Source organism: Drosophila guanche, unplaced genomic scaffold (genome assembly GCF_900245975.1).
Source record: "Drosophila guanche unplaced genomic scaffold, DGUA_6, whole genome shotgun sequence".
NCBI classification, from domain to species: domain Eukaryota; kingdom Metazoa; phylum Arthropoda; class Insecta; order Diptera; family Drosophilidae; genus Drosophila; species Drosophila guanche.
The window spans coordinates 5,298,409-5,324,540 of NW_022995745.1; the positions used below are offsets into that span (position 1 = coordinate 5,298,409).

At 45.8% G+C, this 26,132-nt stretch overlaps 6 protein-coding genes across 8 annotated transcripts; 4 read left to right on the plus strand and 2 right to left on the minus strand.

The window, feature by feature from the left end:
- The first annotated feature begins 3,063 nt into the window (after positions 1 to 3,063).
- LOC117580823 (frizzled-4) lies at positions 3,064 to 6,707 on the plus strand. The gene is made up of 3 exons (XM_034267543.1): positions 3,064 to 4,884; positions 4,952 to 5,175; positions 5,243 to 6,707. Exons 1-3 carry the CDS (start codon positions 3,863 to 3,865, stop codon positions 6,169 to 6,171), a joined length of 2,175 nt encoding a protein of 724 aa, XP_034123434.1. The 5' UTR covers positions 3,064 to 3,862; the 3' UTR covers positions 6,172 to 6,707.
- On the minus strand, positions 6,708 to 7,808 carry LOC117580825. Its single transcript, XM_034267546.1, has 2 exons — positions 7,268 to 7,808; positions 6,708 to 7,171 (listed from the first exon to the last, which is right to left on the minus strand). The coding sequence occupies exons 1-2, from the start codon at positions 7,619 to 7,621 to the stop codon at positions 6,857 to 6,859; spliced, it is 669 nt and encodes a 222-aa protein (XP_034123437.1). The 5' UTR covers positions 7,622 to 7,808; the 3' UTR covers positions 6,708 to 6,856.
- Positions 7,809 to 8,387: 579 nt separating this feature from the next.
- On the plus strand, positions 8,388 to 10,239 carry LOC117580824. Its single transcript, XM_034267544.1, has 3 exons — positions 8,388 to 8,536; positions 8,596 to 9,120; positions 9,180 to 10,239. The coding sequence occupies exons 1-3, from the start codon at positions 8,503 to 8,505 to the stop codon at positions 9,908 to 9,910; spliced, it is 1,290 nt and encodes a 429-aa protein (XP_034123435.1). The 5' UTR covers positions 8,388 to 8,502; the 3' UTR covers positions 9,911 to 10,239.
- A 1,464-nt stretch (positions 10,240 to 11,703) lies between these two features.
- On the plus strand, positions 11,704 to 18,837 carry LOC117580639 (histone H4 transcription factor). Of its 2 annotated transcripts, XM_034267231.1 has the most exons (4): positions 11,704 to 12,512; positions 12,580 to 12,896; positions 12,961 to 13,379; positions 18,824 to 18,837. In XM_034267231.1, exons 1-3 carry the CDS (start codon positions 11,855 to 11,857, stop codon positions 13,372 to 13,374), a joined length of 1,389 nt encoding a protein of 462 aa, XP_034123122.1. In that variant the 5' UTR covers positions 11,704 to 11,854; the 3' UTR covers positions 13,375 to 13,379; positions 18,824 to 18,837. The 2 variants fall into 2 exon arrangements, with proteins under 2 accessions (XP_034123122.1, XP_034123121.1); XM_034267230.1 differs by lacking the exon at positions 18,824 to 18,837 and having other exon boundaries at positions 12,961 to 13,856.
- Positions 14,250 to 15,112, minus strand: LOC117580640 (60S ribosomal protein L36). Its single transcript, XM_034267232.1, has 3 exons — positions 15,007 to 15,112; positions 14,694 to 14,821; positions 14,250 to 14,606 (listed from the first exon to the last, which is right to left on the minus strand). The coding sequence occupies exons 2-3, from the start codon at positions 14,814 to 14,816 to the stop codon at positions 14,382 to 14,384; spliced, it is 348 nt and encodes a 115-aa protein (XP_034123123.1). The 5' UTR covers positions 14,817 to 14,821; positions 15,007 to 15,112; the 3' UTR covers positions 14,250 to 14,381.
- Positions 15,541 to 22,666, plus strand: LOC117580638 (A-kinase anchor protein 1, mitochondrial). 2 transcript variants are annotated; one of them, XM_034267228.1, is made up of 5 exons: positions 15,541 to 15,896; positions 19,518 to 20,768; positions 20,832 to 21,222; positions 21,283 to 21,416; positions 21,567 to 22,666. In XM_034267228.1, the coding sequence occupies exons 2-5, from the start codon at positions 19,539 to 19,541 to the stop codon at positions 21,633 to 21,635; spliced, it is 1,824 nt and encodes a 607-aa protein (XP_034123119.1). In that variant the 5' UTR covers positions 15,541 to 15,896; positions 19,518 to 19,538; the 3' UTR covers positions 21,636 to 22,666. The 2 variants fall into 2 exon arrangements, with proteins under 2 accessions (XP_034123119.1, XP_034123120.1); XM_034267229.1 differs by lacking the exon at positions 15,541 to 15,896 and adding an exon at positions 17,954 to 18,303.
- The last annotated feature ends 3,466 nt before the right edge of the window (positions 22,667 to 26,132 follow it).

Below are 26,132 nucleotides of genomic sequence, written 5' to 3' on the forward strand. Positions count from 1 at the left end.
TAAAATTCAAAAAATTTCAATTATAAAACAACTGGAATGCTCTTTGATGGAATACATCATATCTATGGGACATCTATTCACATATTTTAGATTTCATGTGTAATTGTTGTGACCGGTTTGCCGCAGTGGCACGTAAATTTCAAGGCACTTCCATTAACGAGTTGATTACAATTTCCATTTTCCATTCCAAGCGCCAACCCTGAAAACCAGGGCGATCTGGAAAACCAGTTTATGGCAATCCAATCCAAAGCAATCCCTCAATTCCATCCAATCTCGCTTACCCCGGCCAAAGGATCGCCGTGCCAACAGCTTTTTGGTTCCACATTTCACGTGGCATGCAACAGTTAAAGCGGCTTTATATAAGTATGCAGAAAAGAAGAAGAAAGAAGAAATAAAACAGAAAGAAATGGGAAGCCAGCAACCCTCCAGCGGTGGCTGGAGGTGTGTGTCTGGCTGGGGCAGGTGCAGGTGCAGGTGCAGGTGTAAAATGCAGTGGCAAGTGTAAATGAGGCAAATTTCAAAGTCAAGTTTACACGCAGCAAATGCTTTTGTGCATCAACGCGCTCTGCCGCCACCTCGGGCCCCTGGGCCTCGTCCTGCCCTCTGCCTTTGCCTCTGCCCCACCAAGTCCTGGCTCACGTTTTGGTCCAGGGCCAGGGCCTCTGTCTCGCTGCCTGAACACCTTGCTCAGTCTCAGCTCCTTCTCTTTTGGCTTTTCTCTCTTGCCTCCTCTGGTGCATGCACCAGTTGCGACTGCATAAGAAGTGCTCGCCTTTCACTACACCAAACGACATATTTCTAGGCTTAATGACAGTTCTACATGGCAACAGCTTCAGTAAAGTTAGGAGTCTAAAAAGGCATTTGAATTGCTTCGAGTGAAGCTAAGCCCACGATAAAAATTCTATTTATTCAATTAATAATTCACTTCAAAATAATTTCTGAATTTTATGAATTTACTTAACTGTAGTACAAGTTTGTTCTGCTATATGCATGTCCAGCACTGTACGGACGCCGTGGAAATTCGATGCGCTTTACACTTTTTTTCGACAGCGACTTCTCTCGTGCCTTTTATTACACCGCACCGCCCCACCACCTCCCAGCGAGGCCCAGCTACGAGCATACAATATGAACGTACATATATAGGCAGCAGTAGAGGGGGAAAGAAGTGAGCATTTATAAAAAAAAAAACGTAGAAATTATTGCAGTCTCTGGCAAGTCAATGCTTGAACACTCTTTCGTTTTGAATATTTTGTAGCCTGCTGAAGCCAAAGAGCCACACCCATAGAATTGCTGTACAAACTTTCCACAAGCGAAGGACCAAATGCCATGAAAACTAAAAGGGACAAAATGAAATTGTCAAAAATGTTTGAAGTTTGTTTAGAAATTAGATCGAATATTAATTATAAATCAGGCAAAGACATGAAAGAATTCATGGAAAAGTTGATCTGAACTGAATATTCTTATATTCATTCAATTCAGAATTCATTTGAATCGTGTTGCCCGTGATGGAAGGGTACATTTCCTCACAAGCAAACAAATGAAAATGCAAGAATTGTTCTAAATCTGATGCAAAAGAAGGAAAAAGTGAAAGTGTAAAGAGCAGAAAGCAGAAAGCGGAAAGCAAAGAAGGAAAACAAAGAGTGAAAGATGGTCAGATGGAGGAGGGGAGGCAGTTGGGTTGCATAGCCTGACGACAAGTTAGGGAATTGGATTATGCGTTTGACAACGGGCAACGGTAACGGGCAGGGCACAATGCCCAGCGTGCAAGTAACTGTAATTACATGAATTCTATATATGTATTGCGTGTACACACATACATACATATTTGCATACATATGTGCTGTAAAGTTCCGTTAGATCTGCCACTTATGTACACATGCATTTCCCCCACTCTCTTGCCACTGATGTAAATTTGATGTACAAGCAGCAGAAACTTTCATTTGTCTTTCGTAATTAGTTGGGAGTTGTGTGTCCCACGAACGGGTAAAATAGGGGATACATACATACATATATGTACATACATACATGTATGTATGTAAATGCTGCCACACATGCATGACAGCGTACGTCTGCGCGTGTGCGTGAGTATATGTACATATGTATGCATGTATGTATCACGCATAGAGTCCTGCGGGTCCTGCCAAATATGTACATAAACGGCCACACATCGCACACACATGAAGCTCTCGCTCTCTCGCTTGCTGGCCATTCCGTGCTCTCTCTCTCTCTCTCTCTCCCTCTCTCTCACACACACGAATAACCGTTATCCACATGTGTGCGCCGGTGTGTGCGTCACGTATCACACATACACATAAACGCGCATTGGGGTGAAACGACATCCGTGAGAGGATAAACTGAGGACACATCATTATGGGCGTGGCCTAAACAGCCAAAGAGTTCAAAAGAGAGAGAAAGAGACAGCGGACTGAATTTCCGAAAAGGAGAACAACAAAAGGCTATGGGAATGCGTGTGTGGTGATTGTTAATGCCGCCCACCTCCGACCCGCGCTGCTGTTACCAAAACTATAAACAATTCCGCTGCTGGCTACTCTGTTGTGTGATTGTTTTTGCCAGGAACTTGCATCCACTATGAGCCAAGCCGTGTGAAGATCGAAAATAGCTCGAATATTACCCGCTCGAACATTTGAAATAAGCGCCAAACGTAAAAGCTTTCCGCATGTTAAAAGCTGTACAAAAGCTCAAGCAGGTTCTCAGCAAAGTCGCCAGATGGCGACCAGCATCAAGCTTTCTCCCATCGAAATCACCACACAACGGACCTATCGAAATCACCGATCAGTGATTAACTTTAATTTATGGAAATAGAGTATACAAATGCCCACGCTGTTTTTACCATGTTGCATTCGAAAACTCACCAATCTTTTTAAGAGTTGATTAATAAATTGGAGAAAATTATTGATTTAGCGCTGACACTCATAACTAGCTAGTAATATTAAATAGAACCTCAAAGTCGAGGAAAATGATTTTTGGTTTGCGGTATATTTACAGTATATTTTGAAAATGAGACAGTATATTTCGGTGTATTTCCGAGGATCTGTCGGTATATTTTATCGATAACTCCGCGGTCACACTGTCACACTGTCGCGTAAACAAACAACGAAAAAATTCCACGAAATTCTTGAAATAACAATTGATTTGTTATCAATAAATACGAAAGGAATTTTAGCTGAAACACCTCAAAAGACAGTTAAAAGTGAAGGCACGAAATCATATCAAGTGGAAGTCATAAGAAGCGGTTAAACTTTTCCACTCCAAAAAGATTATCTGCATACGGGAATTTGTGTGTTGTTGTGTGTCGTCGAGGGGGGGGTGGAGACAGGAGGCGAAGGCAGAAACTAGTTTTGTATAACGACAACGGGGGGTGGGGGCAACTGGTACGGCAGCGACGGAACAGCGACAGCGGCCCCAAGAGGTGGCAGACATAAGCAGAACCAGAGCGCGGCAGCGGCAGCGGCAGAGCAGCGGCAACGATAACAAGAACGACGCGAAAGGTAGTTAACGACTTGACAAGGGGAGCCGCCGCCGCTACAACAACAACAAGAAGAACAGCAAGAACAAGAATAAGAATAACAAAAACAACGTTGCGTTCCAGCCGAAAGAGCGAGAGAGAGGGAGAGCGAGCGAGAGAGCTGCAATGTTCAAAAGCTGAGAAACAAGAAACCGAGAACCGTGAGAGAGGAACAGGTTCTCTGCATCAGCATCAGTAGCGGCAACAGCAACAGCAACAGGCAGAGGCAAGCGGCATTAGGATCTGCATAAAGGGAAACCAGAGATAACATCAATTTGCAGTGGGATAGACAGAGAGTCAGTCAGTCAGTCAGTCAGTCAGTCAGTCAGTCATACGATGCCACTGCCCCTACTCCACCTCCTCGTGGTGTTGCTCCTGCTGGTGTGCCCGTTGCCACATACCACCAGGGCCATAATATTCCCCAGCAACAGTTCCGCGGCCAGCTCCAGTTCAGCGCCAGAGATGCCGCCACCCACATTCCGGCAATGTGAAACGATTCGGATTGAGATGTGCCGCGGCATCGGCTACAATGAGACCTCCATGCCCAACCTGGTGGGCCACGAGCTGCAGACGGATGTGGAGTACACGCTGCAGACCTTCGCGCCGCTGATCGAGTACGACTGCAGCTCCCAGCTGAAGCTGTTCCTGTGCGCCGCCTATGTGCCCATGTGCACGCCCAAGGCGCCGGTGCACGCGATCGGCCCGTGCCAGAGTCTGTGCGAATCGGTGCGGATACGCTGCCATCCCGTGCTGCAGGGCTTCGGCTTCCCCTGGCCCAAGGCCCTCGACTGTGATCGCTTTCCCAGGGAGAACAACCACGAGACAATGTGCATGGAGGGGCCCGGTGAGCTGCACTTGCCCATACAGGAGCACGAGCTCTACGGACCGGTGGCTGCTGGTGGAGCCAATATCGTCGGCAAACTGCCGCTGGACTGTTCGGGCTTGGGCAAATCCCATTTGTATGTGAAGCTGCCGCGTTCCGGTCGCTGTGCACCGCTCTGTGAGGCGGATATTTTGTTCACGCCCAGCGAGAAGCATCTGTCCGAAATTTGGGTCTCCACCTGGGCCTATGCTGCCCTCGGGCTGGCCTTTGTGGCCACGCTCTGCCTGCTGGTGGGCGATGACAGCCGCTTGGCCAGTGCCAAGTGGTCGCGCCTGCTCACACCTTCGATTTGGTGCCACAACATGGTGACGATCGGCTGGACTGTGCGCTTCATTGTTGGTCGCACGGGCACCGCCTGCGGCACTGATCCCCAGGCGCCCAACGAGTCACTCCTCAGCGTGGACGGGCTGTCCAATGCGGCCTGTGCGAGTGTCTTTCTGCTGCGCTACTACTTTGGCATGGCTGCCTGTGCCTGGTAAGGGATTGTGGACCCCAAAGCCTTTCATTGCCATTCTGATTTCTGATTTTCTCCGCCTGCGCAGGTGGGCCATTTTATGTCTGGGCTGGCATCGTGATATACGCCGCCACAGTCCCGATGCCAAGGGACACGTGGTCATTCCCGTCAGCCACAGGCTGGCTGCCAAGGTGAGCGCCCATCAGAATCTGGCGCAAAATAATTTCGTTTGCTTTGTGGCCTGGGGCCTGCCCGCCTTCCAAACTGCCGCCGTCATTGTCTTTCGCTATGTGGATGCCGACGAACTGTTGGGTAAGCGCGAGATGCACAATCCACCATGAAGATTCCAGCTAATTGGGATTTTGGCTTCCATTTGCAGGCGCCTGCTTTGTGGGCAATCAGTCGGACAGGGCGCTGCAGGTGCTGGTCGCGACACCAGTCTTTATTTACTGGATCTTTGGCTCGATGAATCTGATATCCGGCTACCTGGTGCACTGCCGCAACAAGGAGATTCTGCGGAACACCAACGCGCTGAGCGTGCAGCAGCAGCTGCAGCAATTGAGCGCGCACAGCAGCTCGGGCATTGGCATCTTTCTGTTCATCTATGGCCTGGCCAGTGCCCTGCTGCTGCTGGCGGTGATCTACGAGTTTGCCAACATTGACATCTGGCTGAGTTCGGGCGAGACGAGCACGCCGCTGTGGCCCTTTCTGGTGCGCGCCTTCATGGAGCTGATGCTGGGCATTTGCTGCTTCGCCTGGGTGCTGGGCCCCAGCATATCCACCATGTACAAGCGACAGCTATCGCTGCGTCCGCACAAGCACTCCAATCCGACAGCCCAGCAGCAGCAGCAGCTGCAGATGCACCATTTGGATGGCCAGAGCAGCTCCCGGGTATCCCATGCCGCCTGCAGCAGCACCGTTGTCTCCTATCATTCGGTGCGACCCTCGCATCAATCGATGGCCAGTGCCCCGCTGCCCAGTCCGTACAAGCACAAGTCCCCACCGCCCGGTGCTGGCTCCATTTCGCTTAATCAAATATCAAACTACACTCTAGGTCGGAACAGTGGCTCCCATCATCATCATCATCAGCAGCACCAGCACCATCAACATCAACATCATCGTCAGAGTCCACAGCAACTGCAGCCATTGCACCATCAACATCATCATCATCAGCGACAGCAGCAGCAGCAGCAGCAGCACAACTCTTCCTCCTCGCATCGTTTATATTATCCAGCGGGTAGCCAGAAGTACAGCCACAGCAATTACTATGCCCAAATGCATCGCTATGGGGATGAGACGTTGCTTTGAGTAAGCAACCAACTAACTAGCTAGAAGAAAGGATTAACTAAATTATAATTTGGAAATTGTTACATCAATGGATCTGATCATTCATTGAGTGCTAGTCAAAATCAACGCGATTCGCCTTAATCCCTACTTTGTTGTACTGTGTAAACGTCCCCACAAATTAAGGATCCTCCTTACGTAGTCCTTCCCTTTTCTTCGGTGTTGTACTTAATTCGTAAACCATTTCTTGCCTTGCCTAACGCAGCAACCAACTACTGTGATACGCGCATGTTCAATGTTCAGACTTTGCTGTGTCCTGCCGCCTGCACGACCCTATCCTACCCACGAACCGTAAGTGTACTTAATGGGAGAGCAATTGTATTAATTGTGTAATGCTAGCATTAATATTCCTAAACTGTATTCAGTGTGCCATTAGCTTTAAGGGGTAAAACAATATACAATACATATATTAAATATACTACTATATACCTACTATATACCTATTATGTATACCATTTTATGTACATCTTTGATATAATTCGCATACACTAACAATTGAATTTGTTGTTTTTGTATTTCTTTTATTGTAACTTATTTTGCTAGCGAATAAAGTGTGTCGAAAATGTTGCAAAATATTATTATTCGCTTTTTGGTTTTACCATTTTGTAAAAATCGAGTATCAAAATCTCTCCTCCCTCTGTCTCTCTTGCTATTGTCGTCCCTGCTGCTGCACTTCAGTCGGTGGTGGAGCTGCCAACTCGCTGCGTGCCGGTGCACACATCACGATGGTCTCGTTGCGGTTTGTGTTGTTGTGATTGTTGTTCTGCGGCTGCCAGTTGTTGTCAAGGTCCTCGTCCCCTTGGATTTTGGCCCTTTGGTAGCTGTCCATTTCGCTGGCATATTTGGTATTGGTAATGCCCAGCAGGGAGGCCAGCCCACCGCCCACATAGTCAATGCCGGCTAAGAATTTATTGCCCATGCGGCTGGCCTTGTACCGTAGGCGCGGCCCCAATGCCATTTCGCGCTGCAAAAAGGAAAAAGCAAAACACACACACACGCACACACATGAGTGAGAAATGAGTCACGGAGTAGGAGAAAGAGAACCTAGAGAATGACGCACCTCATCCAACTGGATATTGTAGCACTTGTCCGGTACATCCGCTTCGGTTTCGCTATCGCTGGATGAGGATAGCTCCTCCATGACGCCGTCACTGAAGTACAGCATGCGTCGATTTGATTGCAGCTCAAGGGCAGAGACATTATCGGTCTCACTGATACCGCCACCGACGGCGATTCCATTTGTTGCAGCCACCGACATCCTTTCTAGTAGTATCTTAATCCCAAAAGGCACTGCTGGATAATGATTATGATTGAACACTTGCGACGCTTTGAATGTCGCGCACGGAGTGAGTTTTTGTGTGTGTGATGTCCGTTTGGGTTTGAACGGGGCGACACAGTCGCTGTTTTTGGTCATGAAAAAAAACACGTTACAGTCGCTTCACCAAATACAGCGAGGGGGGTAATGATGTCCTTGGTTTCGGGACCGGCGACTCACAATCGCCTTGCATCGCGTGCCATCAGGCATTTCTCAGTGGTTTCCAAATCAATAAATTAAATGCCGCTTCGCTTCTTCTTCTTCCCTGCTTCTGGCTTCCCCCCACAAACAAATCAACAATCAGGCAGTGTGACCAAGTGCCGTCAGGCGTGTGAATAACGCTTAACCAGTCCATGTAACTATAAGGAGGTCTCGTCGGAGACTTCGTCTCGTTGCTTTTCCTAATTTCCAGTGCTCGTTTGCTTATCGACGCGGAAGGTTGGTCGCGGACATAATTTGTTCGCAAGTGTTTACCGTATGTGCGCCAAAAAATGATTTGGTGCAGTTAATGGTCTCGAAAGATGTGAAATTGGTTCATGTACGGGTATGTTTTTAGAAGAGAAGATTTTAGGAGCAAAGTCAAAATCAGCACGCTCCCTTGTCGTTACCCTCACACTTACTGCGAGAGCCCTTTCACTCTTTCCATAATTTTTGCCGACGAGACCTCCCTATAATTACTTCATGAACCAGTCTGTGCAGCGGAACTAACATTAGCTCGGAATAACTCATAGCGCTAAAATTTCTTGTGCAACTAGTAGACCACCAAATAGTCACCTAACCAGTGCCTAAACATGGGTTACATAGAAAGTAATTACTATTATTTTTGGCAGCAGCAGGGCCGAAGCGCTATTTTGAATGGCGCGCTGGTCACACCGAGCAGCTGATTGTAGTCTGTCTTCTTCGCACCATTTGCATCGTCTACAAAAAAAAAAAAGAAAAACAATTGCTTCCATTGCGGGGCAGCAAAGTTGCGACCAATAATGGAGTCGCCAACATTTTATCCAGTGGCTAAGGGTAACGTATTCAAGGCGTATCCCAATCGAAGGCCTGCAACTAAGAGAATGCCTCATTAGATTTTCAGGTCACAGGCATTTCGAGGAGTGGACGCGTACGCAAAAAGTCATCGAAGCTGTTGGACTTCGAGTCGCCGGAGGAGGTCGAGAAGAAGGCAAGACGCGGCCAGGGCAGGCCACCAGCCCGGTATCCGGGTCGAGGTCGACCACCGAATGCCCTCAGGGAGCGGGAGGCCGAACTGGAGCGGGCGCTCGAGCAAGATATGCTCTTCGATGATCACAATCTATCTGACTCAGAGTTACACATACCCGCTCCAACAATGGGCATCGTACTGATGAACTCCGACGATGAGCTGGACAACCTGGTGCAGGATCTGGTCGATGGCGTCGAAGCGGAGGCCACCAACAACGAGTCCACCATGCGCCAGAGCCTCTACATGCGCGAGAAGACAAACTCCAGGAAGATGCTCAAGGCGGGCAAGGTGGTCACCGGTAAGCCCTATCGCAAGGACAAGGGAAAGACACGGTACACAGCCTACAGCCTGTGGGCGAGAGAGATTCGCAAGCGAGACTTCCAGGATCTGGGTAAGCGCCGATTGGCTGGCCCTTCGATTCCTCTTAACTCGATTCCTTGCCCTCTTCAGACTTCTCCAATGCCGCCCGACGCCTCAGCGAGCTGTGGGCAAATGTTTCGAACAGGGAAAAGATTGCCTGGCGACGAAAGGCCAAGGTTCAGTCCACAAAGGCTCGGGCACGCGAGAAAAATGGTTTGCCGCCCCTGCCCACAGCCAGCAATGGTGGCACAACAGCCGCCGAGCCACCAGCCCCCGAGGGGAACTTTATGAACCGCGCAACGACAAGTCGCACGCGGAAACTGGCCGCCGATCGTCTGGAGTCGGCGACACCGACGATGCCAGCGACGACAGCGACTGGTGGACCGAGGCGCAACACCACCCGCAGCTGCCGTGGGCGTCGACCATCGGCTACGAATAGATCTTCCGCGGGCAAGAAGCCAACGCCCGTGCTGCACTCACCCTCGGACACGGAGCTGTCGCCGGGAGCGGGCACGGGCACGGGCAGCCAGCGGGAATATCAGCTGCCAGCGGAGAAGTCAAACATTGCGGCCATCGATGCGGCAGCGCACCTAAAGCTGCTCGGAGAGAGTCTCACGGTGATTGGGGAGCGACTCAAGAAGCACAACGGGCACGTGGCGCTCTCGGGCAGCCTATCCGTGCTGCTGGACAGCCTGCTCTGCTCCATGGGGCCGCTACTCTGCATGACCACGCAGATACCGGGCCTCGAGAATAAGCCACAGCTGCGCAATAACCTAGCCAACACGCTGGATAACATTGCATACGTGATGCCAGGACTCTGAATGCTAGGACATCACACACACACACACACACACGCAACACGCTTCCAGCCATAAAAGCTTCCATATGGAAGCGGGGGATGGGTGGGAGGAGATCTTCTGTTTCAATTTGGACTGAGCTTCGAGGGAGCTTTGTGGCATAACGGTGTCACAGTGTATGCATACATACATACATACATACATACATACATACATACATACATACATACATACATATTTATGTACATTAAGTATTAGATAATTAGATTTTAAGCTACAACAAAAAACAACTTGAATATGGAATATTATATGGAATTCTCACAGCGCCTTCGTTTCTCTAACTTCCCTTTGCTGCCAGGGAAAACATATTACAGATACATACCTAAAGAAACCAGCTAAAAGAAACATAAATATTCGCAGAAGCAACAGACTTGGTGCAAGTCTGATGGTGAACAAATGAGCTTGCCTATTAAAAGCATCAAATATGAAGAAATTGTGACAGAAATCAAACCAGGCACCAGGCCCTGATAAAATATGCATTCGGTTTCTCACTCTTGTATTTAACGCGATTCTCAGACTAGACCACTTTCCACGTCAATGGAAATGTGCAGAGATCATTATGATCCTAAAGCCAAACAAAATAGAAACGGAATTGACATCATAGCGTCCCATTAGTCTGTCGAGAGTGTTTGAAAAAATACTATTGAAGAGAATGTTGCAAATTTTGGACGTACTTTCCATCATTCCTGAATACCAATTCGGATTCAGGAGAGGTCACGGGACCCCTGAGCAATGTCGAAGCTATTAATGATATAGTCTCGGCATTTGAAACCAAAAAGTACTGCACTGCTGCATTTCTTGATGTTCAACAAGCGTTCGATCGAGTCTGGCACAAAGGTTTGTTGTGCAAGCTAAAGAAATGGCTACCAGCCGTTTTAGCCACAAGCACATCTATAAATGAAGCTTCCGAACTCCTGCAGAGTGAGCTAAGCCCAATTGAAGACTGGTTCCTTCGATGGAAAAATAGAATCAACTCCCAAGTGCCCAAATGTTCACCAATTCCACAAAGTACCTGTGTGAAGTATCTCGGCTTGCATTTCGACCGCAGATTAACATGGAAAAACTACATTAAAACCACAGCAAAATGTCAACAACTCAGACTTGAAACACTAAAAATGTCCTGGTTGATAAGTCGAAAATCAGACACCACTTTGGAAAACAAAATTCGCCTTTACAAATCCATACTGAAGCCGGTTTGGACCTACGCTATAAAGCTCTGGGGGCCTACTAGCAACTCAAATATTGAGGTACTTCAGCGTTACCAATCAAAAACTTTGCGACAGAGAGAGGCAGAGGCAGAGGGACGGCAGAGGCAGGGGCCGAGTGAAGCAGAAGCAGAGTGTGAATGAGGGAATGTGAAAAATACAACAAAAGCTGCGGGACAGGGTGGGTTTAGCCACTGCACATTAATTTCTTCATTTTGGCTATAATAATGATCCAATCGGATCCCAATTTGGTGATCTGATAGATATGGCCATTCCCTAAGGAATGGCGTTTTTGGGTTTCTTTTATCTTCAAAATTGTATTTTTGGTTGCAGACAAAATTGTTTTTTTTTTAATTTTTTCAAAATGTTTTTGTTTTTTTAAACAAGGACTACTATCATGCAGCAAACTATGAAACTCTGCCACCGAAGAGACCTCCTTATAGTTACTTCATGATTTGTAGCGCGCACATTTGAATTGCACTGCCTTATCGATAACTGCCAACAGAGGGCGCAGCTTCGAGAAACGATGCAAAAGTATATCGATAAATTTGATCAATATTGTGGGGCGTGAAAATTAGGCAGAGTGACAAAATTGGCTCGAAATTATTGAATTGCATCAAATTAAGCGAACCTAAGGCCGTGAGTGTCGAGACCACACCCCTAGCCAGCCGCAGGAAAGTGCACAAAGATACCCTGCTTGAGGATGAGCCACCAGCCAGCGAGCAAACGTAAAAAAATTACCGAACTGCCACTGTGCTGTGGCTGGCAGGGCTGCCAGGAGATCTGCAATGGCGAATGGAACCTCAATAGCCACATAGCCGAGCACCTGGAGACGTATGCCGCCGAGCAGCAGCAGCAGAACGACTCAGAGCATGCCTGCCAATGGAACGACTGCGTTTTCCGCACAAACTGTGCCGAGGAATTGGAGCGTCACGCGTACTATCACGGCTACTACAGCCAACTGCTGCTCCAGGGCAAGCTCGAGTGCGACCTGCATCCGGAGATACCCGCCTGTTGTGCGCCCGCCCGCATGGCGGACAAGCTGCCCGATCTCAAGCAGAACTTCCACTGCGGCTGGATGGACTGCAAGCGCGAGTTCGTATCCATTGTGGAGTTCCAGGATCACATAGTCAAGCACGCCCTGTTCGAGTACGACATACAGAAGACGCCCGACGACGAGCGGCCCAAGACGCAGTGCAACTGGAACCTCTGCCACAAGCAGATGGACAACAAGTATCGCCTCATCGAGCACATTAGCACCCATTCGAACAAGAAGCTGGTCGCCTGCCACCACTGCGGCGAGGTGTTTCGCACCAAGACGACGCTCTTCGATCACCTGCGTCGCCAGCCGGACAACAACAGTGAGTTCCACGAACCATTGTCACTTTCCCGCCAATTTGTAAACCATTTTTTCGGCTCGCTATGCAGCCAACAGCTTTCAGTGCGCCCAATGCTTCAAGTTCTTTGCCACCCAGAAGCTGCTGCGTAGCCATGTGCTGCGGCACATAAATGGCTTCAAGTGCACCATGTGCGACATGACATGCAGCTCGGCCAGCGACCTGACCACCCACATACGCTACCGCCACCTCAAGGACAAGCCCCTCAAGTGCAGCGAGTGCGAAAAGCGTTGCGTGCGCGAGTCAGATCTGCTCAAGCATGTGGAGATTGTGCACAACAAGACGGTGCATCGATGCGAGCACCCAGACTGCCAGTACTCGGTGCGCACTTACGCCCAAATGCGCAGGGTAAGCTGAAGAACAAAAACAACCAACCAAATCCCCATCGATGCTCACTCTCTCTCTGCTGCAGCACTTCCTGGAGGTGCATGGCAACAATCCCATTCTGTATGCGTGCCATTGCTGCGAGCGTTTCTTCAAGAGCGGCAAATCGCTGTCCACACATTTGATGCAGAAGCACGGCTTTCGGCTGCCATCGGGCCACAAGCGCTTCACGTACCGCGTGGACGAGAACGGCTTCTATCGGCTGGAGACGACGCGCCTCGAGAGCATGGAGGTGACCCAGCAGATACTCGCACCGCAATCGCATCCCCCCAACCATGATGGAGCTGAGGAGAAGCCATCGTCGGGCGGCGGCAGCTGCTACGAGATTGTGGATCCAACGAATACAGAATTTGGGCGCATCATTGTCTCCAACGATCCGGATGAGGCCCAGCTCGTGGGCGAGGTCATCATATCGCTGCCGACCCTCACTGACGAGCTCTGAGGGCGGTCGGTCGGTACACACCCAAAACCTCATCATGCTATGCAAGGGCTGTTCTCCATTGTCATACCCATAGATAATTTAAGTATATTTCCACTCCTCACTGCACGTCCTAGACCTAAGCCACAACCACACCCACACACCAAACCATTAACCGCCTCGTCTCGCCCTCTGATCTCGTGCCCTGCCGCACAAAACCAAAAAAAAACTCATATCTCCAGGCAGATTTCTGCATGTGTCTCGCGTCGCGTGTCCTGTCGTCCATTGGAGAGTCTGTGCGTCCGCATGCCTGTGCTTATTTCCTTAGTAATAATCGTCTCCACAGCCTTACTCACACTTTTAATTTTTAAGCATCAAGTTTCAATTTCTTTTTTAAACATTTCTAACTGTCTTCAGCAGCGTCTCCTACACGTCTTTACGTATTAAGCTAAAAACCAATCAAATTATATCAAGCCAACGATTAAACAAGGCCAAATACCATTAAATATTGCGGGGATTGGTTTATTTATCATTAGAAGCTGGATATTTGGTGTATTCCTACGAGTCAGTGCTCTGCCGCTCACGTACACGCGTTTTACAGTGATTCGTACCAATACCAGTGCATTGCAATGTTCCGTTTTGCGCGCTGTCTGTATGTGTGCCGAGACCCGCTATAAGTGCAGTTTTAAGGGCAGCGGTGGCGCCCAGTCCACGCAAATTTTAATGGCAAACCCCCCTTTCGGGCAGAGGTAATCTATTTCTGCACCTAACACGCACAACAGGCAGTCTTGGGTTTTTTTTGTTCATTTTCTGCTTCCTTTTATTTGTTTGCTTGTTGCAATTACCTTTGTGAGGTTATGTGGAATCACTTGAAAAAAATTAAACACATCGTTTTGTATGTACGGTTTTCATATTGGTTTTTTTAATATTGAGAAGCTTAGACGACTCCGACATCAAATAGAATATTTTGTTGTTTGATCATGTCACGAAAACAAAAAAAAAACACATCGCGGGACGCGTTCCTTCGGAGTTTACTTGGCATGAGTCTGAGCCTTCCTCAACTGGGTGAGGATGTTGGACAGCTCCTCACGCTTCCTCTTGGCACGGATGTGTGTGCCCAGGCGGCGCTTCAGGAACTTCAGAGCGCGCTTGTCCTTGGACACCTTCAGCAACTCCATGGTACGCTTCTCGTAGGGGGCATGGCCCACAACTTCGCGGACCAGGTCGCGCATGAACTTGGTGTGACGAGTCTGGATCTGTAGGTGGGAAGCAAACCAGACATTAGTCAATGTAAACAAATGGCGGGGGCATCAACAATAAGGGCAGTGCCGGGGACTACTTACGTTCTTCAAACGAGATCCACGCAGACCCTTCACCTTCTTGTCTCCGGTGTACTTGACATTCTTGACTTTGGATGTCTTGTGGCCTTTGTTGAGGCCGATGCAGAGCTCGTAGCGGACAGCCATCGTCACTGAAACAAACAAAAAAAACAACACATATTAAATAAACATTTGCTATCCAGCTTTGTTTTAATTGATGCAAAATAGTTAGTTGATAAACTGTGTTTACATGTTAACTTGGCACTCAGATCACAATTCACACAAACAATGCACGGATGGCTATTATATTTGTAGAATAATACGCTGGTCGACCTACCTCAGTTGCTGTCAAAAGGTGGAAAGAGAGAAAAAGCCAACCGGATGTAATATTGCTGCTGACGCAGGAGCTGCCACCCTTTTTGCGGCTGTCAAAAGAAACGATACTACGATATTTTTGAGTGCCAAAGCTATCGCTGTTTTTTCGGCGGGAGATTTAATTTTGAGTACATAATATTGATTATAAATGAATAAACATAATATTTCAGACAGTCACATCCAATCCACAAGTATTAACAAGTGCATCTGCAAATTGTATAGTAATTGTTTTGCTATTATTATTCGCATTTAAATTGGAAAAAAAGATGTGTTGTAATTTAGATACAATTGAATTCGAAGTGGGATATAGTGTTCAGTTTAATTGTTTTAATTGCAATTGGGAGGAGTAATCATATTATTTTTTTTCTAACTATTTATATTTACGAACACTGATTTCCACCGTGGTAGCAGCGCTTGCACCCATCGATGTATTGTTAGCCATCGATGCCACTGCAAAGCAACCCTTGTTGTTCATGTGTTGCCATTCAGCTTGATTACCAAACTCACACACGTTTTGGAAATTTGTGAAAACAATTGAACTGCAATTTACTGGAAGACTTTTAAGTGAAATTTTTTGTATTTTCCTAGTGCATTTGCGAAGTGAAAAATTTTCGGCTTTAGACAAGCCGCTAGGCTATTCGGCTTGTGTTTGCGTAGATGGCAACACTGTATACGCCGGCCATGTTATGATATGTAAAAGGTGGACGTCGACACGTGTTTAGTTCGTGCAGCTTCTGTGTGTGCTGAAAAAGAACAGTGAAAATAACAAGAAAAAAACGTATAAAATACGCGAACAGTCAACCAAGCCACTGACAAACCAACCAAAATAATTTTCCACAGCGGTTACAGAAGGTAAGACCCAATTTTGAGCATGCGGTACATAACCTAGTACAAAAGTGTTGCCAAAACAGAGACACACAGGCAAAAGTCGCTGGGGAACCGAAAGAAAAATGGTGTCATGTTGCTTCGAGCCATCCTCCGCACGCAGAAATCCGTTCGAGTAATGCGTAGCGGTAAAAGGAATTATTTTTTTTCGAATTCATTTTTGTTTGAGTGCAATCCCAGGCCGATCCAATGGAGATCCTGCTTGGCAGAGTGGCTGTAATATGTGCGTTTATGTGTGTGTGTGTGTGTTTTGATAGTGGTAGTGGTACTCCGGCGAAGTGTCGGTGTGCGATGACAGTGCCGGGAAATTAGAACAACAGTTAAATTCCATTTCACGGGTCTCCTTGGGGGCCCAGTTAAGTATTGTTGTCCAACGATTACACAATGGATGGCTGGTATTCTGCCCAAACATACATATCTACACACTAGTCGGCATACATAAGCCTGAACACATATATTCATGTGTGTAGGTGTGAACTAATGTGCAAGTGAGAGATATGTGTATGTGCGTGTGTGAGTCATTCCAAATGATGTATGTGTAGAAAATGACTTTGTTAGTTTTCCTTAGCCGCTTTCACCGCCGCCCCAATCAATCGTTTGATAACAGAGTGAGGGAGATGATGCCACACCCCCAATCTTTGGCTCTGCAATGTCAAAATGTACCTCCGTTATACAACCCAAACGTCGATACTCGATAGAAGGAGCAACAGTGTCTAGCTTGCTCTCTCTCTCTTCCTCTTTTTTTTCCCCTCCTTTTCGGTAAAACCTGAACCATATGATCGAAAACCACGTTGCCAAGATTATAACTGCGTGTGTGTGTATGTGTTGCACCTGGTTGTTGTTTTGGTGCGTGCGTTCGTTCGTTCCAATGCTCTGCGGAGATGTTATTGCGCGTGTGTGTATGTTGGTGTATTAATAGTATTCGTATGTTGGCTCGCTCATCGCTCTCCTTTTAAAGTTGCGCGAGTTTCGGCTTGATAAGAATGAGGAAAGGAATTTCATTGTGCTCAAGCTTAATTGTTAGTGTTAGTGGCCTCCCTGTGATGGTTTCTTTTTGCAAATCAGAGTTTAAAAGAGTTCGTAACAACCATGGATGTGGATGTGGATGGCATGCAAGTTCAAAGTCAAAAAGCTCCAACTTCAAATCAAGCAAAACATGTTTGTTTTTATGCCACACACGCACGCGAGCAAACCCCCACACACACGCACAAATTTAACGGCATTCGCACACGCACACACATTCACTTATGTTTAGATGTGTGCCATATGCAAAATGTGTGTGTAAACATTTGATTTTTCAAAAAAATTCCCGTCACCCGGTTTATTACGATTGGGAAATGCTCAGTTGTCATGCCCTTCCATAGGCATTTTATGGCCCCACTCTTCTTAGCTTCGACCGTCTGCTTCAATACTCCCCCCACTGTATCTCTCTCGCTCGCGAGCTCGCTCGCTCACCAGCTCACTCTCTGGCGCTCGATCTGACGCTGCTTTGTTGTTTGGCGTTTAATTTGTGATTGGGCGATTAGCCTTATCAGCTGTCTACACAGTGTGGCCGAGGACCTTTGGGCCTACACGCATGCAAACACAAACACAGACCCAAACACTGTGACGAAACGTGGGCAAACTTGTCACAGTGGGACGAAACGCATTTTCTTTTATCTTCATCTAGAATAAATGCATTTGAATGGCAAAATATATTTTGGTCGGAAAATGAACTCGAAAATATGATAATTTGCTCCACTGTACCGAACTCTTTAAAGACCGTTGACAAAAATTTGAATGTGAGAGGATTTTTTTTGCCTTAAACGAGCAAATAATTCTCTCCCTCTCTTTCTTTGAGGGTGTGTGGGTGGAAGGGGCGCTAAAAAAAACTCTTGCGACCACGCATCCGTCGACAGCTTTGTTCGTTGGGGAGCGCGATTGCACAGATTGCGAGGCGAGGGAGAAAGTGGGGACGCAAGTGGAAAGACAAACCCAATTAGATGGCGGGTAAGATAGTTTCCCTTCGTAAATCGAGCAGTCGATATCCCAATCTGTCCCCAAACGTAACGCGTTCGAAACGAACAAAAATTGCCGGCATTTCGATCTCGAATTCGCACGAAAAACGAGAACAAATAATAAACGGCGGCATAGCAAACCGATGGATAAGGAGTAGAAAAAAAATAGAATCAAAAATACTCCAAACCACAACGAATTGTAACCAAAACGTTTAACGAAATCCCCCAACCCCCGATCCCACCAACCACCATACGCCACGCCACGCCACCCTTCCGTTCGAAGCCAACGTAGCAGCCGCCGATAGCGATAGTGTGTGATATCAATACGAGCTGTTGTTCGATTCAGCCATTGATCGGTTTTGGTAATTGCTCAATCGATACAATTTTTCTGTTTTGGGTTTGTGAATGGGAGGAAATTTGGTGAGGGGGGAGCTGGTATGTGGTATGCCATGCCCAACCACAGCATAACAATTTTTCTTCGTTGTTTTTTAGTTTTTGTTTTGTAATGATTTCATAACATTTGCCGTAAACGTAACGGCTTGTTCTTTTTGTTTCGTTGTATCTTGCCTTTCGTTTCTCTTTGGCTCTTATTTTGTTTCTGGTTCGTTCTTGCGCACGCGCTCCAACGCTCTCTCGATCTTTTGGGCTCCCTCACGCTCTCTCTTTCATCCATACCAAGTGTGTATGCATGTGTGTGTGGGTCTTCCGCGTGGCATTCAAATTTGCTTTGCACCTACATATGTACATATCTCGGACCCTCTCCCCCTCTCGCTTTATCTGTCTGTGTCTCACTCTTTCGCTATAGTATTTGCTTTGCGCGCTGCTCGAAATTGTTGTCTATAATTATGTATTTTATTTGTTGCTATAAATACACGCTAAAGTTCACAAAGGAAAAAGCCAAAAACACACACACTGACTGACACACACATGGACTGCAGGTCTCGTGATGCTCGAAAAACACGAAAGAACCTTTTTGTTTTTAGATTCAACTATAGGACATTTGCAAGAATGAAAGCATACCCAGATATCCCAGAAGATATGTCGTTTCCATGAAAATGTTACGACATTGTCAGAGAGCTTACATTACATTTATTTCAGTTTTTACCAACGATCTTTGATGATCCCATCTCCCTTCCATATGATCTATTCAACCCTGTCTTGGCGTTGCGTATTTGTATAATCATTGATCATTGATTAACCCAAAATAATAAACACCCTCCGCTGGAGTTATTCGCACTCTGTTCATTTGGCGATTCCATAAAAAATTGGGGAACGATCATTAATGTCTATTATTTCTGGGAAAAGGTCAGAAAAACTGCAAGCTTTGAGAACATTTTTGGGCCCTTCACTTCATACAAAATAATACAAAATATTCCGACAAAAATGCAATTAAACTCTTAATCAATGCTTTAAAAGACATTCGTTTTGCTGTGCATGTTCAGTAGCCATTTGATTTTGACAAATGAACACAACGCGAAAATATAGATGTTCAAATTAGACTCAGATAAAAAACGGGTTGGCTATCATTAATTGTTGAAAAGGATCATCTCAAATTGCAACTAATACGAATGTGTTTTTCTCTCTTTTACAGAGCCTTCAATATTCAGCGAAAATGGTATCCGGTCGTCCATTACTCTACTTGTCACTGCCCGGTGTAGCATTCATTCTGGGCGTGTTTTGGTTCAGGCGCCGAAATAAAAATCGTTTAGACAAGCCAGACGATGAGGACAACACCAAGGAGTCGTCGGGTGGCGTTGTCTCCCCTGTGGAGGCGCGCACTGCAAACGGTGGCCTACAGAACGGTAAACTCCCGACGGGCTTTCTGCTGCAGGAGGCAACCAAATCGATGAATATCAATGGCACAGATGCCGCAGAAAATGGCAACGGGAGTGGAAGTGGAAGCGGCAGCGACGAGAAGGAAAGCCCCAACACAATGCTGTACGGAAAATCGGCTCCCATTAAGATACAGAGCAATGGACGGACTCCGCCGGGTGTACATCAGCAGCAGCAGCAGCAGCAGATCGACTCGGAGATGCTCAAGTCAAAGATACAGGATGCCGAGCACAAGAAGCTCTGCTGCATTGACGAGGACTTTGAGAATCTATCGTCGCCGCGCGATCTACCAGATTCGGTGAACACACGCGTCTCCTTCTACAATCGCAAGGCAAACAGCAAGGTCGTCGAACCGGTGGTGATCAAGGCCACACGCACCCCAAAGATATCGCCAGAGAACTCGTTCCTTGAGGCCACCTACACGAAGGAGTGCGAGCAGAACAACAATTGCCAGCCAAACGACAGCAAGAAGGTGGCGGTGGAGGACACCAAGTGCAAGCCCAAGTCTAACCAAAATGCCAAGGAGGCTGCTGTGGTAAGCCACCGCGACTGTGATGAGCAGACAGAACTCAAGGAGACAGATAGCAATGGTAACCAGAAACGCAATGTGGATGCTGCCAGCCCCTCGCTCAGTATTTGCAGCGTTCAGTCTGGGGACTCGGGCAAGGGCTCCAGCCTGCCCCGTTCAGAGGCGACACGTGTCAAGGTCAGCTACGAGTTTGTCTTCCCCGTCAGCCTAATTGGTCAGCTGTACGGCCGTAAGCGTGCCTTTATCAACCAGATCAAGGCCAAGACCCAGGCGAGTGTGACGCTCAGCAAGAACCCATGCACGAATAAGCTGCGAATTTGCATTGTCGAGGGCACGGAGAGCGAGATCGATGCTGCCTTGTCCATGATCCGTCAGCGTCTGCCCGTCAAGCGCTATCCAAACTTTACAATGCAACGCATCCACTTTGCGCTTCCACAAACCATAGTTCCTCTATCGGCGCAAAGCCTCTCCAATCTACAAGTGAGTAATGTCGCTTGCTTCAATCTCCAAGCTCGTGTCTAATCATTTCTCTTTTGCCTGCAGCTTAAACTCTTTGAGGGCATCAATAATGATGTGGTGGTCAGTGCCGTGCTCTCTGGATCGCATCTGTTTGTCAATCATCCGCTGCATCCCTCGCACCCGGCCCTGCCCATGCTGCAGAAGCAGCTGTACGACAGTTACTCTGAAATAGAGGCTCCTCTGCTGCCGGGCATTGAGATCGGTGCCGTTTGCGTGCTGCCTGTCAACGGGATCTGGTATCGCGTACAAATCGTCGATCTCGATGATGAGGATGAGGAGCGTTGTGTGGTTAAATTCCTTGACTTTGGTGGCTACATGAACGTGAACCTCTGCGTTCTCCGTCAGATCCGCACTGATTTCATGGTGGTGCCTTTCCAGGCAACAGAATGCATCCTGTCCAACATTGAGCCCATTGGTAAGACACGCAGCCTGCGGCATGCACCATGAACTGTCCAATAATATTTCCTTCCCACAGACGGTACCTGGTCTCTGGAGGCGATCGATGTCCTCAGCAAACTAACCAAAGGCATTGTCTTGCAAGCACAAGTCGCCGGCTACAATAGTCACAACATACCAGAAATCTTTTTATTTGCTTCCCTAGGCCCCAATGTGAGTACACTTCTTTTCCACGCGTGTCCATTCTATTGGACATCAATCAGAGAGAGATGGCGCGAATCACAGCAAAGAAATGCAAAGAGAACTTAGTTTTTGCTTATGAGAATTCACACACAAACTTTTGATTCTTTTCGACTCTTTCAGAATGTAATCTTTCTCAATAAGGAACTGGTCGCTAGAAATCTCGCGAAATGGGTGGAGATGCGTGACTAACCTAGAGCCCTACTCAACAACAACTAACGCTAGTACCAACAACTGCTCCTATCTGCAAAACACAAACAACAGAAAAACACACTTTAACAGCAAAGCAAAAAACAGTCAAAACCCCAGTCCAAAAGCAAAAATCAAGCGCTTTGTGGAGTCTTCTGGCTCCGGAGGTGGCGGCGGTCAAGACGGTGGCAGGATATTGCTAAAAATTTGCTAAGGATTGCGGATGAACTGAAGGTCAAAGCCAAAGTGCTCGCTGCCCCCTCCATTAAACAAAACAAAAAACGTTAGTTAAGATTTGTAGACTGCGACTGAGCCTAGAAAAGAGAGACCTCTCTAATCATACATAAACCCCACATACCTCCCTTCCATCCTCCCCCAAAAAACACACACACACACACGCATATATGTATAAGACACCTCACTAACACACATACACTCGTGCCTCCTGCATGCATAACTATATAAAATTATATATACATATGTGAGAGGCACACGCACCGTTTGTCTGCCGCCACATATTCTGTGTTGACTGCTGCCGCCTGCCTCGCAACCCAAACACACAACAAACAAGAAATGTAAACCAAATCGCAGGGTACAGGACTGCTGTAGGGCTTGTGTAAGAGGCACAACAATCTATCAAATCAGGCAACCAACAAACAATGAATCAATCAGCAACCAGCAATCAGGAGAGCGAGCAGAGGCAGAGGCACAAAGGCAGGAAGGCAAAGGCAGGAGAGTGAAAGCAGTCGAACCGCTTAAGATATTACCATACTCAGTTGTAAGTAGGTCTACTATCTAGTGTAAATAGTTATTTTTATAAATTGAATAACGAAATGCAGAAAACACACAAAAACAAACAAGAAAGCAAACTAAACCCAATATCAAAGCGTTCGTTCATGCGAGAATCAGACACTAAATGAAAACAAAAGAATCAGAATCAAAATCAGATTCGGAGATAAAGAAAGAGAGACGAGATATTTGTAGTTGTACATACAGATAAGCATAGGAATGGAATATACATGTAGTATATACATATTTTAAAAATTGATTGTGTATCTATATCATCTCCGGTTTTTGATCGTTCCGATACGTTTTTATATGTGTATGAATTATGTTGTTTTTATTCATATATATTTAAACAAAAAGTCGAACCATGAAGAGTACAATATTACTTTGAAGAAATAAATTACAAAACACAAATCCCCCGAGCAAAGAATACAGAGAAAGAGCTAGAGTTAGGGGGAGATGGCGAGAATGCTCAAGTCGAATGCGAAATACTTAATCTGCTGTGAACCCCTCCCGATCCGCATCCTCTTCCCTTTCGACCTTACCCATCAAAACAAGCGCCGCTAAATGCCTAAAGAAACAGACAACAAATGATGACAGAAATGATTGTAACTCGTTAACAGAATCAATATATTTATATGCGTGTGTGCCATTGTTAGTCAACAAATTAAAACAAAACAAAAGCAAACAGAAACAGGTACTAAAACTTAAACTAGAGCAGAGAACTAGATCAGAAAGATTTAAATGGAATTGTAGAAGTTTAAAGAGATTTGTGGACAGGGTGGGGGAAGAGTTGTTTCTCCTCCTCCACGCCCCACCAAGCATGTGCAAAAATAATGTAAATACAATCACAAACAAAAGCAATTATGCAATGCAAAGACAAAGAGAGAAAAACGCGTAAGCAAACGCAAAAAGCAAAAGCAATAATTGTTGATTTAAACAAAAAACAAACTGCAAATAGTGCTGCCACAAAAGAAACTAAAACTAAACAAAAAAAAAGGAGTGAAACCTTAAATGCCTTTCTTTCTGAAATTCAATTTGCGAATGCAAGAAAGATTCAAACAAAAAACAAAAAACAAAAGAAGAAAACAAAGAAACAAACTATTCATAGAATGACTTGACAAGGAATACAATTAAAACAAAATCGCTTAAAATGTTACAAACTCTGGGGTGTTTTTAGACCAGAGACAGAAGAGAAGCTTTAGGAAGTCTTATTCCAAGTACAGCACAACACACACAAACCCCAACCCCAACCCATAAACCATCTTCACCCAACCCAAAAGGATGCCCCCCAGTACATACAACTAATAATATTACACCAAACACAAACACACACACACACACACACACACAAATCATGTTATACATATTTATTTTGGATGCGATAAAGAGAAACTTAAATTGTAATTTATACAATAAAACAGTGAAGAAAAAGAGAGCGAGAGAGAGTAGAGAGTGCGAGAGGAGAGAAGAAAATCAATTTATAAAATACAAAATATAGTAAAAACAACAACCAGCAAAAACAAATGCTTAATAGTCGTCGTCGTCACGGTTTTCATTTGTCGTCATCGTTATTGTCATCGTAATTGCCAAAAAGGGCACAATTAAATAATTTAGTTAATAAAACGTACAAGTGATGATCATATACATACATATATACATATATATATATATCTATCCATAAATCTATATGCTGTATCTATATATCTGTATTCACATTTATATATGGCCGGATTCTTACGATTCTGTGCGGCGATTTGAAAGACTTGGCGTGTTATTCTTCTTCTACGATAGTTTAAACAACAATTATTATTACTATGATTATTGCTCTATCATTATCATTATCATAATCATAATGAATTATTTTTATTAATATTATTACACCATTTTTTTCCTGTTTGTTTTTAGATCTATCGTGTGTAATTAATTAACATTAATTTGCTAATTTAAAATAATTCATTCGTTCTGTTCGCCCCGCCTTTGTTGTGCCTCTTCCTCACCACATGATGTGCTACTGTGGAAAAATTAAGTGTTCCCCAGAATCAAATTCCCATCCAAACTCTATTTTCAATTCAGACTTTTCTTTGGTAATTTCATCTTCGATTTCAAATGTAGCTTTTGTCACTTGTACAATTTTTGATAAATATTTATACTGATGTACTGATTGATAAACTGATAAGCTGACATAGCGATAGAGCTGTAATCATGATTGAAGAGCCCACATACCCGCGAATACCCGAAGTTAACCTTCTTTTACGGATAGACTCGTCCTCCCCTAACGATCATCGTGTGTGCGTGTGTGCGGTTCTGCTTCCCTATTTATATCCGGTTATATCCTATTTTGTTTCTTATCTAGTAGTGCTGAGAGGAGGAGTGACGAGAGATACGAATAAGAATTAATTTATAGACGCATTCAAGTGAGAATAATTTACAAATCTAGTTATTAACTAAATATAATGCAAGTACATTAAATAAAATATTATTGAAAAGTAAACAAATCGTTTCGTATGTTATTGGATTGGGTTTTGCAATATTTCGACCCAAAAAGACATTCCCTATTGGGTAAATCACCACAGAAAAGGATTGTAAAAGATAGGTCGTCAGAATTGTTTCAATGGAAGCCGTTGTCCTATATCTTATCCACACTGAAATCGATGCCAATTACGATATGTTTATGATACTTATTATTATCTACGCACACATTTTACGTACACGTGTGCATAAAGATTATGCCGGATCCATTGCGAATGGATACACCAGTTTCATGGAAAAACTAAAACTTATCTGCTGGCATTATAAAATTGCCTAAGAACTGACGAATGATTGGATTGTACTTGCAATTATTTTTGGTATCGAGCAGAACTCTGGACGTCATGGTAGTCCATGACCAAGAAAGTGCGCATTCCCCTCGATGGATCGATGGATCGATGGAGCTATGGATCGGCACGTAATTAACTATAGGACCGCTGATCAGGCGCGTTGGATCGTAAATGTTTGTGGCCCGTCAATGAATATTGACCAACGAATAGAATTCAACTGAATTTATTATCGATTACTTGTGGGCCAGCAGTCCAAGTAGTAGTGTCTGGAGTTCTTTTCACTTTCCTGTCGGACATCGGATAGCGGTACTGGAGAACCTACTTAATCTCTATGGGTACCCGAAAAAACGTTTGTCATGGTCTTGGGTTTTGGTTCTGGATCGGGAAGTGAGTTTTACTGCGTCTGCGTCTGCTTCTTTGGGTAGGTATTTACCACAGCAGCGCCATCCAATGTTTTATAATTAAACCGCTCACCTTCTTGGCGCTTTTTTTATCGAAGTTTTTTGGATGTTTCAAACGTAGCGCCCCACAGTGAGCACTGGCCATGCTGGTACTTGCTGGGGAAAAACTACACACAAAAACTGCGACATGGAAAGTTAGCACGCGACAATCGGGTCCAACCGATGAGTATCTATCTGTGGCTGGGGCCACGACGAGCGCACGATCACAAAGTTTTTCCCCTCGTCCGACAGATGGTACGGGCATCGGAATGTGAGTGTGAATGTGAGTGTGAATGTGAATGTGAATGCCGGTTGGGGTGGTGTGAGTGCGTTCGTGAATAATTTCACGCTTTTTACCTGTTGGTTCGCCTGCGCCGGGCTTTGAGCGCCGCCGAAACGCTGCCTGGCGAAACGCTGCTTGTACTTTGGCAGTTCTTAAAGCGGCAAGCGCTCGG